Here is a 16,077-nt window from a genome sequence, read left to right as displayed (position 1 = left end):
GTTGCATTCTTTAACAGCTTTTTCAATGCACTGAGGTTCCGGCGGGAACCTTTGTGTCGTGTTTCTGGTACAGCAGAACGTTCTGCCTCCTTTCTGAACCTCAACCATCCATCATGGCGGCCTGAGCTGCGGTTTGGCGCCGCCTGCAGCCTGCAACATGCAGCTCACGCGTGGTTAAGCTCTGGGATCGGGTCGTGAGGCCTGCGCAGACACAAAGCGTGTTTTCTCTCTCTAGTTTCACGGTTGAACCTGCTCTCACCGCAGCACAGGAAACCAGAGAGACAGGAAGATGCTGCAGAGCTGCTGACTTCACCCTGAGCTGCTGCTCAATTCAGACGTTTTCAGACTTTCTGCTGTTTGTGTTTCATGGAGTTTCTGCCTGCAGGATCAAGATTCTCCTCACATTTCCAGGAAACTTGATTCAACTCATGGTGAGTCGCTCAGTTTTTAAAGTTAATTCTCCTGAACATTTCTGTACCGTTTGTTTGAACGATGATGTGGATGATGCAATGGCCTTAAAAGGCAAAAACCCAAAAGTATTTTTGGTCAAGTTTCTGTTGGAAGCATCTTATTACACTGGTAATGAGACAAAGCAACTTTCCACCAAGACATAGGTGATAAATGTCACCTATCAATAGGTCATTACTACTAATGAAAAAATATAAGGTGGGAAAATGTATTGCTATAAGGAAAACAATCTGCCAATGGAATCAATACTATTTTATCAATATTAATGAATTATTGACTTAAACCAAGCTACCATATCTTGCTGGAAAGTTGTTTTTAAGTTGGTTTTGTTGTACTTCAGGTGTGCTAATATTTTTGGTAACATTTTATTTGATGGGTTATCATAACATCGTTATAAATATGACATCATGAAAAACATGACATCATCATAAATATGAGTACAGCTTCATGAATATTTATGACTGTTGTCAGAAAGTGTCACTCTGTAAATCATGACACTTTTCATTTTTAAAGTTGTCATTATTCAAAGTGTCTTTGTTATGACAATTTGACATTAACCAAGACATCATGATCTGACAAACATTTGTTACAAAAGTATCACTGATTAAACTATAAAAGTTATGTGGCTTCATGTTATTAAAGCTAAAGTTTAAAGTAGATGTTTAACAAGTTAAATAAATGGACAAATCTGCAAAAACACAAAATCTTACTAAGTATTTTTGGTCTAATTTCTACTGGAAAACACTTGAAATAAGACAAAACTGAATCTGAAGTGACTTTACAGCAGCTTGTTTAGAGTTATGAACAAAACATCGTAATAAACATCGTAATAAAAATCGTAATAAACATCGTTATAAACATCGTTATAAACATTGTTATATATGACGTTTATGACGACTTTATGACTGAATGGTTCCATTCAATATGGAGGCTTTATTGACTCTAAACAAACTGTGTCTTATTGAAAAGCTGCATTAGTTTTGTCTCATTTCAAGTATTGAAACTAGACCAACAATATTTGGTAAGATTTTGCGTTTTTGCAGTGATCCGCCCTCAAAATTATTTATGGATGTTAAAATACTAAACAAAACTCTGGTAGATTTCCCTTAGAGCTAAATAAACGACGCACCAACTACTTCTGGTCCAGTTTCTGGTCCAGATATCTCAGGACACTTTAAATAAGACAAAATAACTTAAAGCAGTGTTTCAGCAGGTTATATGCACTAGTTTACTTTGCAGTGCTTTTTTCACTTCCTACCGTTTTTGTTCTTCTTTTCTCGTCTTGCTCGCATTTTTTCTCGATTTCTGTTTCAATTTGAGCCGTTTAGAGAAGCTGAAGCCGTTTCCTTCTCGTCTTAAACTTGGACTCTTTGGTTTCCTCAGTAAAACCTCAGACACTATAAACACACGTAATGCTCTGCTTCATTAATAAACTGCTTTAGTTCAGTGAAACAATGCATTTTGCACAAAACAATGTGAATATTGTGAAAAGTGAAATATATTCTGGGCTTTTTTTGTGTTTATTAGCAGCTTTGCAGGACAAATGCAGGGAATTGAACCGGTGACCTTTGAGTTATTAGTTTCTGTAATTTTGATTATTCTGGTTCACAGAGAATGAAAACAGATAATTGAGTGTGTAGCATATTAAATACCATCAATAAAAAATGATAATTCAAGCAGAAAAAACAAAAACATTATTTGGTAACGATGTTGAACTGAGTAACTGATCAAATAATCAATAATTTAATATTAAACAACATCATCAGACACAGCAAAATATAAGTTTATGTGGAAATTTTATTTTGAGCAGGATAATTATTAACAGAATTGAAAAATGAAATCAAGCAAAAAATAAAGAAATCTAATTTAATTTCTTCTGATATAAAACTTTAACAAAAACTGCAGGTGTGAATTTTTGAATAAAGTAAACAGTAATGGTGCATTTTTCCCCAAAACATTACAAAAGTAAATGTTACGAAGTTTGTTGCAATAAATTCCGTTCGAATCAACGGAGCAAAAATTTTCAAATAATATAATGATAATATGATAAAAAATGCAGGAATACAATCTAAAAGATCAATAAACGTTCAATGAACATTTAATACTGGAACTGGAAAACATCTTAAATATCCAAAATAAGGAAAAACAACAAATAAAACAAATTATAAAACCTCTGGAAACACAATTATCTTTCAAAATAAGAGCTGGTTGAGGAAAAAAATACCAGACTTTTAACTTCCAGGTTTTGGTAGAAAGACAAACAAAAAGGAGAAAAAATATGAATCATAAAAATGGAAATTATTCAGCAGCAGTTTCAGGTTTTGCCTCAAAATAATTTAAAAAGAATTGTGTGGAGAGAAAACAGGATAGATGAGGAAAGATCATCCCACCAGTTTGGAACCATTTCAGAAACTGAAACACCAAACCAGAGCTGAACATGACCTTTGACTCCATGACCTTTGACTCCATGACCTTTGACTCCATGACCTTTGACTCCATGACCTTTGACTCCATGACCTTTACTCACCGACCATCTCTGACGTCACGTTGGCTCCCATAGCAACGGCAACGTGTTGAAACAGCCGCCTGGTTTCCGTGGCAACGGCCTGGCAGCTTGGCCGCGGTTCGAACCGCAGGTCATGAATCGGCGCGACCTCAGAGAGAAAGCAGGTCAAACATCAGAGATATTCAGAACGGCGCGTCGCAACTTCCTGCAGTTCAGCCCAGAAAAACGATGATCTGATCATGAAGGCTTGGAGCAAAAAGAAAACAGAATAACATAAAAATAAAATCCAAACTAAGCTCTGCTCACCAGGAAACGTCAACATGTTGCTGGACCGACATTAATTGTTCGGTTTGGAAACGTTCGTTTGATCACTTTTAGACCCCAGCATTAATCAAGAATTTAAAAAATCACATCATCTGTTTTGTTCTGTTCCTGTTTATCATCTTGATGCTTTTTAAAATTATTTTGTACAAACTTAAGTTGAAACATTTTTGCAACATATAATCAGATTTTCTAAGAATCAAGTTGGATTTTTGTTATTTTATGTTTTTCTTTCTTTTCTGTCTTTTATTGTTACGTTTTTTCACATATAGATATATGCTCTAGGACATATATTCATATATTATTTATTGCATCTGGTGTGGATGGACGGCAGCAGCGCCGTCCTGCTGTGATGGACAGGAAGCAGCACTACGACTCGCTCATGGACCGCAGCAAACGCATCATGTGGCAGGACGACTGCTACATGGACCTGCAGTCCACGTCCTGCTGCGCCGCCACGCACACAGAGACGCAACGTAAGAACCGCATTGTTGTTGTTCACACAAGCAAATGAAGCCTGGAGATGAAACAGAAGCAACTTTATATTAACTGTGGAAATAAGAGACTTTTATTTGTCATGAACTCTGAGGTTTTCTGATCTGATTCAGTTTGAATAATCAAGTTTCATCGTTTTCTAAGGACCGTTTACTTTATTGTATTGAATATTTACAACAATATAATAAAGAGAACTAAAACTTTACTGCTGGATGTCAGGACAGACAGGAAGTTTCTGATTTAATGAGACAAAAAGTCGATTTATTTAGAAAAACATCAGGATTCATTTTGGTTTTTACTGAACAGGATTTAAAGGTTTCACTTTAATCTCTCTGGATGCAGAAATTAATCTTTAATGTGAATAAAACTTTTTCTGGATTATCTGCATCATGTTTGACAGAAAATGGAAATCCAGAGTGGGCGGAGCTTACAGGTGCTAACATAAACTTTTCTTCCTTTCCTGTTAAAACCAGATGTTTATTATAATTAACTCTGACATTTTTTTCATTCTGGAGTCCAAATACAAAAGATATTTCTGTATTTTAAGATTTAAAGAAACTATTGAACCCCATCAATACATTATTTATTATATGCATGGATTTATGTGTATTTGAGAAAATGTTGATGGCAGGAAATCAGTTTACTGTAACTGAACACATTTGAAAGTAGAAATTTAATTGAAATATTGAAGTAATACTTGGTGGATAATTTTCTTCTTTTTTTAAAAATTTTTTTGTCAGATTTGGAAAAAAGATTTTCAAAAAAACGTATTTACTCCAATTTTTGCATTTTTATCACATTTAAAACTTTATTATGAAATATAAGAGACTAAAATAACCTGAGAAAATATAAGATGACGTATGAATAGTGGTGAGGATGAAAATGATGAGAGTTTAATGATGAAAACAACAAATAGAAAAATCCAGGCAGCACAGAAAAAACCAGAGACATAAAACCCAACAACCGACACGGCAAGCAGCGACCAGGAGGGCAGGAGGGCAGGAGGGCAGGAGGGCAGGAGGGCAGGAAGGCAGGAGGGCAGGAGGCAGGAGGGCAGGAGGGCAGGAGGGCAGGAGGGCAGGAGGCAGGAGGGCAGGAGGGCAGGAGGCAGGAGGGAAGGAGGGCAGGAGGGCAGGAGGGAAGGAGGGAAGGAGGCAAGAGGGAAGGAGGCAAGAGGGCAGGAGGGCAGGAGGCAGGAGGGCAGGAGGGCAGGAGGCAAGAGGGCAGGAGGCAGGAGGGCAGGAGGCAAGAGGGCAGGAGGCAGGAGGGCAGGAGGCAGGAGGCAAGAGGGCAGGAAGGCAGGAGGGCAAGAGGGCAGGAGGCAGGAGGGCAGGAGGCAAGAGGGCAGGAAGGCAGGAGGGCAGGAGGCAAGAGGGCAGGAAGGCAGGAGGCAAGAGGGCAGGAAGGCAGGAGGGCAGGAAGGCAGGAGGCAGGAGGGCAGGAGGGCAGGAGGATTAAATACCCAGAGAGGCATCAGACTGGGAGCATCTGACACAGAAACCTGAATAAACACACAGAAAACTCAAATCCTCATAAATATGCTTTTAAATGATGTAAAGAATCTCAAACCTGAATCACCTGTGATTAACCTCATCATCCATTTTCTATACCTGCAGTAATTCAGCCATATTTATGCTAAATAAATAAATAATACATTTATAAAATTGAAACTTGTTCTATTTTATGAAATCTTTTAGTTAACGACTCACTAATTATCAGAATTTTGTAATTAAAACCGTGTTATGATGTTCAACATACTGTGATAAACGACCAACAAATAAATTATATTAGACAGTCAAACTAATAACTGACTCTAATAACAAGACAAGAAAAACATAATGCGCTAATAGGGGAGCTAATGTTTTATTTAGCACGTTTTGCTAACTTTGCTGACTTAGCGCACTTAGCTTCTCATTAATTAATTTTTAATATAAATTCTGAAGCATTGATTCACTTGGTTGCAGTGGTGGGTAAATTTATGCTAATGCGCTAATAGGCAAGCTAATTTTTTATTTTGCATGTTTGCTAACTTTAGCCTTCTTAGCTTCTCTTAAATTGATTTTCAGCTGAACAAAGTTTGACATCTGTGTTGAGGTTTTGGTTAGCAACTGTTAGAAATTCTTGAAGTACTTTTATGTTCATATTCATGCTCTTATTTTGAAAGGGATGAAGACTGCACAGCTGTTTCCTCTCCTCACATTCTCTTCCATTCTTTTTCTTGAAAACTTCATTGAAAGAAATGTAATCAATAAAAAAACAGTCATTAGAGTAGATTTATGTAACAGAAAATCAAAAACTATAAAACTGAAACCGAGTCAAAGGTCATTTCCTGAAGCGCAAACTGTTGGTGTGTAACAGCAAATGTGACCCAAATGAGGGCGATATTGACAAATTGTGGGATTTTAATGCTTTAGCATTAGCTTCTGCTAAATAGCATGTTGTTGTAGCACTTTAGCATCTATGAGTAGTGCTTTAGGGTTAGCATTGCTAACTTTTTAATTAGCTTAATTAGTAATTCCGACTACTGCCAAAAGATTTGTACAGTTTTGCAAAGCGGTTTTCAGAGCTCATTAGCAAGTATTTAGTTTTAGCAGATTTCATCATTTTAAATTCCTATTGACTGTGAACTAAGTCAGTGTTTGGTTTTTGCTTTAGAGCTGCACTGGATCCAAAAGCATAAAGACCAGCTGCTGAGCTTCGTTTCACATTCCTTCCTGGAGGAAATACTTCAGCACCTCAGAAATGTGAACGTCTTGACGTCAGCTGAAGAGACGAGCATTAAGGGAGCAGGCCAGCTACAGGACCAGATTAATATGCTCACCTCCATCACCACTGCAAAGGAAAGCCAAAGCTCGGACGCGCTGCAGGCGTTCATAGAGAGCTCAGACTCAGAGGTTGCCCAGCTTATCTTAAGCTACGGTCAGAGGCTTTCTGAAATGTCTCATTACGTTTTTCTCAATCGCTTTGGTGCAATTCTTCAATCATTTTCAACATCAGTAAAACAGAAACCGTGTTCCTCAAAACAGTTTATACAAATCATGGATTACCTGAAAAACCCAGTTTGTTTCTCAAAATTGATTCGTCTTGTTGACAATAAAGTGGCCTGCATTGATTTGAAGATTGTAGTTTTGAGATTTGCACCAAAGAGGCTGAGAAGTGTGTAACTGAAAATGTGACACTGACTCAAATCCTTTCTCCTTAGATGCCACAGTGAAGAAGCACAAAGAGGTGCTGCTGCAGCAATATGAGAAGCAGAGAGACAGAGATTCAGTCAGCTGCCACAAACTGAACATCTCCTCAAGGAGTTTACTGATGGTCGACGGACTCTCCGACTTCCAGCAAAAGGAGCACGATCTGATGCAGGTGGGAGTGACTCGAGGAGGGAGGAGGAACCATCTGAGGCAGCTGGGCCTTGCCAAGCTCTTCGAGCCCCTCACAAGGGTCAGCTTGCCTCCCAGAGTGACGCTCACAGTGGGAGTGGCTGGAATTGGCAAGACAACCTGGGTGCGACACTTCATCAGACAATGGTGCCAAGGGACTGTGTGTCCAGACATACACTTTGTCTTGCCTTTCACGTTGTGCGAGCTCAACGGTCTGGAGAAAATTTCTGCAGAGAGGCTGTTGAAAATGACTTTCCCGCATCTGCCAGCACCCAGTTTGGTCCTAAACGACGCCTGCAGGACGCTGCTCATCTTCGATGGTTTGGACGAATTTCGCAGCACTTTGAATTTCTCTGATGCGGCTCCTTGCAACGACCCAAAGAAGGAAATTTCCATTGACGACCTAGTGACGAACATCATCCGAGGGAATCTGCTCCCAGACGTATCAGTGTGGGTGACGTCAAGACCAGGAATCGCCTCCCTGATCCCAGGCGGATTGGTGGACCGGGTCACGGAAATCCCGGGATTCAGCCCAGCGGACATCCAGATCTTTCTGAACCACTACTTCTCCGAGAACGACTTCGCCACCAGAATATGGGCACACTTGGAGGCCCATAAGATACTAATGGTGATGTGCTACATACCATGCATTTGCTGGATGCTAGCAGAGACATTGCAGTACATCATGCAGAGCGGGACACAGGAAAGCCTGCCTAAGACCTGCACTGAGCTGTATGCCCATTTCTGCTCCATGAAAGCAGAAGTAGGTGAACCAAGAGGCAGGGAGCCTGTGAAATCTGAACAGCATCATGCAACCAATCGCAAACTGCTGGGCAACCTTGGACGACTGGCCTTCTACAGCCTCCTGAAACACAAATACACGTTCAGCGAGCAGGACCTGAGGGCCTACGGGATAGACTTACTGCAGACTCAGTGCAGCCTTGGAGTTGGAGTTCTCATCCGAATGGAGTCTACCATACACACCACTTACAGATTTACACACCTCACCCTGCAGGAGTTCCTTGCAGCTATGTTTTATCATGTCTCCTCCAAGCGGGCCATCTTTGACCTGTTCTCAGAGAGCACAATGTCCTGGCCCAAGATTGGGTTCCAAAATCACTTCAGAAGTGCCTTCCAACACTCGCAGCAAGCCGAAGACGGTTACTTGGATCTATTTGTGCGCTTCCTGACAGGCTTGCTGTGCCCGACAACGATAAAACCTCTGGCTGGACTCTTGGCTCTCGGGAAAGACGATGGAAGCCAGAAGGTTTGGGCTGGAGGGTTTTTGCAAAGCCTCCTGTCCTCCGTGGGTTCGGTGGTGTCCCTCCGTGCCGTCAACCTGGCCTACTGTTTACAGGAGCTGCAACATAGCGAGCTGCTCCGGACTGTAGAGGAGGACCTGCGGCAGGGCAGCTTGGCTGGGAAACTGACGCGGCCACATTGTGTGGTTCTGGGTTTCCTCCTGCATGTGTCTCCAGAGTGCAGCGAACAAACCAACCTGACAGGATGTCTGAACTACTCAACGGTGAAAAGTTTGCTCCCACAGCTGCTGTACTGCACCCATCTCAGGTCAGTTCCGACATCAAGCCTTTCGGATATGTTTCTAACGTTGTTTCATCCTATTGCCTTGTCTCCAATTAGCACATTTGTTTTTGTAATTCCAATCTGCACAGTTTTACAGTGAACGTTTCCGTTGAACAGGCTGGAGAATAATAACTTCAAGGACGACGTCATGGAGCTGCTCGGGAGCCTCCTGAGCGCCAAAGACTGCCACATCCGCAAAATAAGGTTAAATAAATCTGGAAAGGTTTTCTCTACTGGAACCGCTGAGTCGGATAATTTGTGGACTTGCTCCTCAAATGCCTGGGATTTTACTTGGACTCAGACAAAATCACTAGTGAACGTCTCTGCTAGAAATACACATCTGCCTGATTACATCGAATAAATGCAGCTGGTTTTGTTCTTCTCTTCAGTTTGGCGGACAACGACATCAGCAACAAAGGAGCCAAAGCCCTGAGCCGCGCCCTGCTGGTGAACCGAACACTGACCTCCATCAAGTGAGGCTTTTATTCACATCCTGTGAAATCAACCCAAACCTGTAATTTAAGATTTTTAAATCTGTTATTGAAGTGATGAAAGAAAAAAATTGCCTCTATTGGTGAAACTCCAATATAGCTGGAGTTTTACTAATAAAACTGCAACTATTTGCTGTTTTATTGGTTTATTTTACAATTTTCCACTCATAAACGGCAAATATACATTTAATTTTATTACTATTTTACTAAATAAAAGACTATTCAAACCCCAAGGATATTTAAATATAGTTAAAGATTAAAGTGATAAAAAATGGAAAAAAGATTCCGAGAGGTTTAAAAACAGAATTTGAGAAATACAGTAAAAAGGTTTTGATTGATTAAAAATGTGATTGATAATTTTGGCCATATCATAATCTAATAGAATTTATGAGAATATTTACATTGTTATTGTAAATATTTATGAGATTTTTGTCCAATTAGAAACAAAACTGTGTGAAAATGTCCAAACAATGTGAATAATTTTGGGTTTAACTGCTTGTAGCGCATAATTATGAAGCTTTTAATGTGATTTTGGATGAGTAAACTGTGCATATGTTTGTCCTCTTTCAGTTTTATATCCATAAATTATTTTACTTTATTTTAAATTCAGCTTAAAGAACAACAACATTGGATCAAAAGGAGCAAAGTTTCTGGCAGAGGCTCTGAAAATGAACCAAGCCTTGATATCAATCAAGTGAGTGAAACAGTAAAACGTTTTTCCACACTTTTAAAATTCACATTTTGCACATTAGTGACTTTGCTTCCATCGTCAGCCTGCAGAATAACTCCATCGGGGAAGAAGGAGCTCAGGGCATCGCAGACATCCTGCAGTCCAACCGCAAACTTGTGTCTCTAAAGTCAGTTTTGTCCTGCTTACAGTTTATTTTTAGTCATTTTCATGTGAAATATGCTGCATGTTCTCTTTCCAATTTGCTTTTTCAGCATGCGGAAAAATACAATCGGCGCAGGAGGAGCCAAGAGGATTGCAGAGGCGCTGAAGACAAACCGAACTCTTACAAAGTTGATGTAATATTTTTTAATTTTACTCATTTTAATTTATTTATCCATCCTGAACCACCAAGTTTTCATCCAGACATCGGTTCATGAATGCCAGTCGATTTTACAGCCTGTTATATATGACAGTTGATGCTTAAACTTAGATATATTCATTAATAAAATAACTTTTATAATCACCGAATGTAGCAGAAGCTAATGCTAACGCACAAATTCAATCAAGTCTATCAAAACCAGAACATTTTATTGAAAGAAACAAAAGAAAAAATAATTTCTGTTCTGTTTATTTAGCTACATTTAGCAAGTATCATTCTGTACAAAATGAAAACAACTTGATCACAATGATTTATTCTCTGTGTTTTATTTACCATGTTAAGGACAAACAGCACTGCAGCTGTGTGATTTGTTTGGTGTAACTTCTATTCTCTTGAAGATGTAAATGAGTTTTATTCATATTCAGGGTTGCAGACAGAATGACAATGATTGATTGATGAATATTTGCATTTGCTCCCTGCATGAAGCATTTTGCTAATCAATTAGAAAACTGGAAGCAGGCTGGAAATAATAAAACTCTTTCTGTGTCTTAAAGTGTTTTGGGAAACCAGAGAAGACAAAAAAAGATCAAAATAAACTAGATTTTACCTTTATCTCCTCATTTCTTTCAGACCTTGTTCTGTTTCTCAGGTAGACAAAAACAAAAAGACCATTTATGTTTCAGCGTGACGATCAGAGATCTTGCATTTAGCATGTCTGTGATTCACTCATGTATTTTTAACATGAAATCCCCGTTAAGACTGGATAATGTGGTGCAGAGTATCCAGCTTGTTTGAATGCAGAATATGTCCTGCATTCACACAAAGAACATTTTCTCTTTCATAGCAGCAGAAGAGCTTTGTTTTTAATCATGAGAGGTGAATTTGTTCCCTCTGCTGTGCAGACTCTGCAGTAACCAACTGGGGGACAAAGGAACCGTCGCTCTGGCTGAAGCTCTGACTTTCAACCACACGTTGCTGTCGCTTCAGTCAGTATCCTATCGGCCAGAAACACCTGCTGCTGATCCTTTACAAACAGATAGCTGCTTTAATGACAATTTTATTCATTTTCCCTCTTTCCACAGACTTCAGAGCAACTCGATCAGCAACAAGGGAATGACGGGCCTGACCAAAGCGCTGCGGCTCAACCGGGGCCTCGTCTCCCTGAAGTGAGAACTGGGTTTCATCTGCAGCTGACTGACTGTGATTAATCGACTGTCCTGATAATCTAATCGGCAGATTAACTGGAGTACACAGACTCAAAATACACTAAACCAACAGGACATAAAAAAATCTACATTTTTCATTTGTGATAAAAAAAATTTTTCTTTGTTTGAAGAATATTTTCTACCTCGAACTTCTGAAGTGGCAGTATTTACTTTTCCTGGTTCAAATGATGAAAAAAGCAGCTTTTTCATCCAATTATTGATGATTTAAAACCTCAGAGCAGCTCTGGACTGCACCAAAAAATGCTGTGACTGCATTTTAGGCAATAAAACATAAAAATAAAAAAATACTTTAAAGGGAATTTCATTGTTTGTATTTTTTATTTATTTCTAAAATGATTAATTTGATTAATCAAATAATTGTCATAATAATCAGTTATTCTGTTGATTATATAAATAAAAGAATAGTTGATTATTCTGATGATTAATCGATGAATCATCACAATAATGAACTACTACAATAATAATTTGCTGGCAGTCTTGTTTATTTCTGATTATTTGGAAGCTGCAGTGATGCCAACATGAATCTTTTCTCTCCTGCAGTTTAAGGGAGAACTCCATCGGGGTGGAGGGAGCCAGGAACATGGCTCACGCTCTGCAGGAGAACAACTCTCTGCAGAACCTGGAGTGAGTCCTCAACATGTTCACACAAAATCTACCACAGCTGCTTAATTCATCCACTACTTTTATCTAGTGAAGGTCAAATTTAGGAAAACTTGAAAAAGACTCAAGAACACAGAGGAATCAGGAGGCTGTTGTGCAGAAACACCTGATTTCTCTTTTTCATCTCGTCTCACTGCATCAGTCATGAATTTGTGTGTGTGTGTGTGTGTGTGTGTGTGTGTGTGTGTGTGTGTGTGTGTGTGTGTGTGTGTGTGTGTGTGTGTGTGTGTGTGTGTGTGTGTGTGTGCGCATCCCAGTCTCACAGCTAACCTGCTACACGACGACGGGGTTCAAGCAATTGCTGGAGCAATCAGGTTTAATCAAGGACTCACGTCTCTGCAGTAAGTTCAGTTTGGAAAACAAGAAACACATAAATCTCATGTTTATTCAAACTTTATTTCAGATGTAGGTCCAATCGAAGCTGGACCTACATCTGAAATAAAAAATGTCTCTAAGATGTCAGCGTACTGGGGATTGGAAAAGTTTTCACTCCTGTTGTGTTTCAATGTGTTTTTAATGCCAAAGTGGAAGAAAAATTGTGCATTTTAAAATAAAATGGAATATTTTGGTGTGTATTTAAATTTAAATGTAAGTGCGCCCAATAAGCAGCTGCTAAGGGCCTCCGCACCACCAGGGGCCCCAAGAGTACCAGCCACCACGATTAAAAAAATACACATGGATAAGATGCAGTCTATAATTTAGAAGGTTTCTACAGAGACTAAACTCTGACTTGCTCCTCACTTTTCTCCTTTCCAGCCTCCAGTGGAACTTCATAAAGTCGACAGCGACCAAAGCTCTGGCCCAGGCGCTGCTCTCCAACACCACCATCCAGCTCCTGGAGTGAGACCGGCTGACAGAAAATACTCATTTCACAAGTCATGCTTTCATTCTTAAGTCACGGTTTCAAAATAAATATTTGGTTAGAAGCTAAGTATTTAATTTGAAGCTATCTCGCTAAGCTCAGAGCTAAATATTTAGCTATTATGCAAATTCACTTAGCTAGTTAACGAAATGTTTATCTTCAGTCTATAGCTTACCAAATAAATATTTAGGTTAGAGTTAAATAGTTATCTGAAAACAATTTGAATATAAATTTGTAACTTAAATATTTAGCTAGCTCAAAGCTAACTGAACACTGAGCTAGCTCAGATGTAACTATTTAGGTTAAAACTGAATATTTAGCTTGCTAACTAAATATTTAGCTTCAAACGCTAGCTTACCAGCTAAATATGTTGCTAATAATGCTTATCTTGTAGCTAAACATTTAGCTAGCTCAGAGCTAACTGGATATTTAGCTTGTTTGGAGATAAATATTTCAGTGGACACAAAATTTTTAGCTTGCTAACTAAATATTTAGCTTCCCAATATACCTTACTAACTAGATCTTTGGCTTGTAACATTTAGCTTCAATCTAAATATTTAGCATGAAACTGAGACATTTATGAATGAATAAATAACAAAATGAAAATGACTGAAGAATGAACTCCTTTTTTCATTCTTCTGGTGACAGACCAACCCAGATTAGTTTTGTCACATCGATTCGCTCTGAACTTCCTAGTAGAAACTTGTCATTTATTCAAACTCAACCATTCTTCTTGAGTTTGAGAGGAATTATTGCTGAGCGTGTCTTTCTGTTAATCGGGTTTCTAACTACAGACCCTCTTTGTGTGTGTTTTCATCTCTGGTTCCAGTTTACAGGAAAACACCATCGGGAACGAAGGAGTGATTCACCTTGCTGAAGCTCTGAAGGTCAACGCGTCTCTGCAGACCTTATGGTTGGTGTGACAGTGCCAGCAAATTGTTTTATTAGTGATGAAAAGCTGCAACATGTCTGATGATGCTTCCTGCTGCCTTCAGTCTGCAGGGCGTGTCGGCGGGGATGAGCGGCGCCATAGCAATGGCTGACGCTCTGACGTCCAATCAGACGCTCCAAACATTAGAGTGAGTCTTTCTTTCATCTTTCCTTCTCTTGAATCAACAAAACAGTTTTTTTTTGTTGATTTCTTGTAATCTTTATTTATTAGTCTTCAGAGGACATGCAACAAAAGTTGGATTAAATTTCCAAATGGGAAATGAAAATGTTTTCATTTCCATGTGGATTAAATCTAGATCATTAGCATTAAATCTTCACAAACTTTATCTGTCCTATTCCATCATTTAACAATTTTTATTCTCAAATTTTAGATGTTTAACATGAAGAATGTAACTTTTATCAAAAATACTTTGTTGCATATTTATTCAAACTGTCGCGATAATCTGGGAATACAACATAATTTATATCCTTTTTTATGTATTTGTTGAATAAATGTTGTGTTTTCTGCTGTTTGTTGTCAGTCTGCGTGGGAATGCGGTGGGAATGGAGGGAGCCAAAGCTCTGGCCAACTCTCTGAAATCCAACAGAAGCCTTAAATCATTAAAGTAAGTCTGAACTCTTCAAATCTGGACCCTTTTTTGAATTTCTGCTGTTTTATTTCATCTCTTTAACCATTTTCATGGTGTTCAATTAGAAATTTATGATTTTTCTTTCTTGCAAATATGAACATACTTTACTAGGAACCAATGGAGATTATTTAAATATCTGTCTCTGCATTCAATAGGTTCCTATTAATATTAAATAACACAAAACATCTTTTCCAGAAACATCCATCCACAATTTGACAATTGTTTTCTTGATTTTCATTATTTTTTTGGCAACACAACAGATCTTGTGGTGCTACTTTAGAAATATTCACAACAAATTTTGCAATGTTTGCACTGATTTATGGCAGTAAAAATGAGTGGAAATCTCGCTAACGTGAAATGAAATAAACTTTCTGCTCTCTCTCAGTCTGCAGGAAAACTCCTTGGGGATGGATGGAGCCATTTTCATCGCTACGGCTCTGAAGGGGAACCACCAGCTGGCTTACATCAAGTGAGTTTTTCCTCCAGAAAGTATCCTGTGTGATTCCTGCGCCGGCATATGTTTAAAAAATGTTTGTTTCTTAACATGTTCAACTTTTAAAACATTTCATTGTTTTTCTAAAAAAGTGTTTGTGACGTTTTTACAGGAAAACGTCACATTAATCAGAAACAATAAAGTTTTTTTCCCTCCAGTTTGCAGGGAAATGGTATTGGTGAATCCGGGGCAAAGGTCATTTCTGATGCAATACGAGCCAGCGCTCCCGGCTGCGTGGTGGATATCTAACCAACCAGCAGAAAAACCAAGATTTTCAGGCTTCATTTCGTCAAACTATCCATGTAGAAATTTATCAATAATTATTGATCTCCATGTTTTCTCTTACTGATGGCTGATGCAGAAATATCAACGTATAAAAGATGTTTTTTTATAAATTGGATGTTAATATTTTTTACACATCCTGTATGTTTTGTGTGTTATAGATGTAAATTGCCACATTAAGCTAAAAATAGTTATTTATGTATAACTGCTTCTTAAAATCTGAGGAAAAGAAATAAAATCTGTCAGACAAAGCCAGCATTCTTACCACATTTATTTCTGTAAAAACCAGTAAAACGTGAATCATTCGAGTCATTAAGATTCAGATTTTAATAAATACAATATTTATGAATTTATAGGACTTTTTTCCATGGGAAAATGTCTTGTTGTAAAACCAGAACGTCAGCTGGAGAGGCACCAACACCTCCTGACCCCATTTGTTGAGCTAAAAGCGCAACAAATTTTTTATTTAGCGCTTCAGCATTTCCTGTTAGCATTTATACCAGTATTCCTGAAATACTTAATTATAATAAATAACCGAAAGCAGCATTTTTACTATTGTATTAATAGTGCAGCTAATTTTTGTTTACCATATTTTGCTATGATTTATGCAAATGTTTTTTTAAATAATAATTATTAACAATAATAAAAAAAGAACTGAAAACAGTATTTTTATCATTGTA

At 38.4% G+C, this 16,077-nt stretch overlaps 1 protein-coding gene across 3 annotated transcripts; it reads left to right on the top strand.

Moving 5' to 3' along the window:
* Positions 1 to 328: 328 nt before the first annotated feature.
* Positions 329 to 15,877, top strand: nlrc3 (NLR family, CARD domain containing 3). Of its 3 annotated transcripts, none has more exons than XM_055057930.1 (19): positions 329 to 431; positions 3,568 to 3,771; positions 6,446 to 6,709; positions 6,993 to 8,739; positions 8,872 to 8,958; positions 9,144 to 9,227; positions 9,856 to 9,939; positions 10,019 to 10,102; positions 10,188 to 10,271; positions 11,197 to 11,280; positions 11,377 to 11,460; positions 12,061 to 12,144; positions 12,438 to 12,521; positions 12,937 to 13,020; positions 13,872 to 13,955; positions 14,038 to 14,121; positions 14,515 to 14,598; positions 15,008 to 15,091; positions 15,274 to 15,877. In XM_055057930.1, the coding sequence occupies exons 2-19, from the start codon at positions 3,648 to 3,650 to the stop codon at positions 15,362 to 15,364; spliced, it is 3,405 nt and encodes a 1,134-aa protein (XP_054913905.1). In that variant the 5' UTR covers positions 329 to 431; positions 3,568 to 3,647; the 3' UTR covers positions 15,365 to 15,877. The 3 variants fall into 3 exon arrangements, with proteins under 3 accessions (XP_054913905.1, XP_054913902.1, XP_054913904.1); XM_055057927.1 differs by having other exon boundaries at positions 349 to 431; positions 3,630 to 3,771; XM_055057929.1 differs by having other exon boundaries at positions 353 to 431; positions 3,633 to 3,771.
* The last annotated feature ends 200 nt before the right edge of the window (positions 15,878 to 16,077 follow it).

The sequence above is a fragment of the Poeciliopsis prolifica genome, unplaced genomic scaffold (assembly GCF_027474105.1).
Source record: "Poeciliopsis prolifica strain line A6 unplaced genomic scaffold, Auburn_PproV2 SCAFFOLD049, whole genome shotgun sequence".
NCBI lineage: Eukaryota > Metazoa > Chordata > Actinopteri > Cyprinodontiformes > Poeciliidae > Poeciliopsis > Poeciliopsis prolifica.
This window is presented reverse-complemented; position numbering and strand designations above follow the sequence as displayed.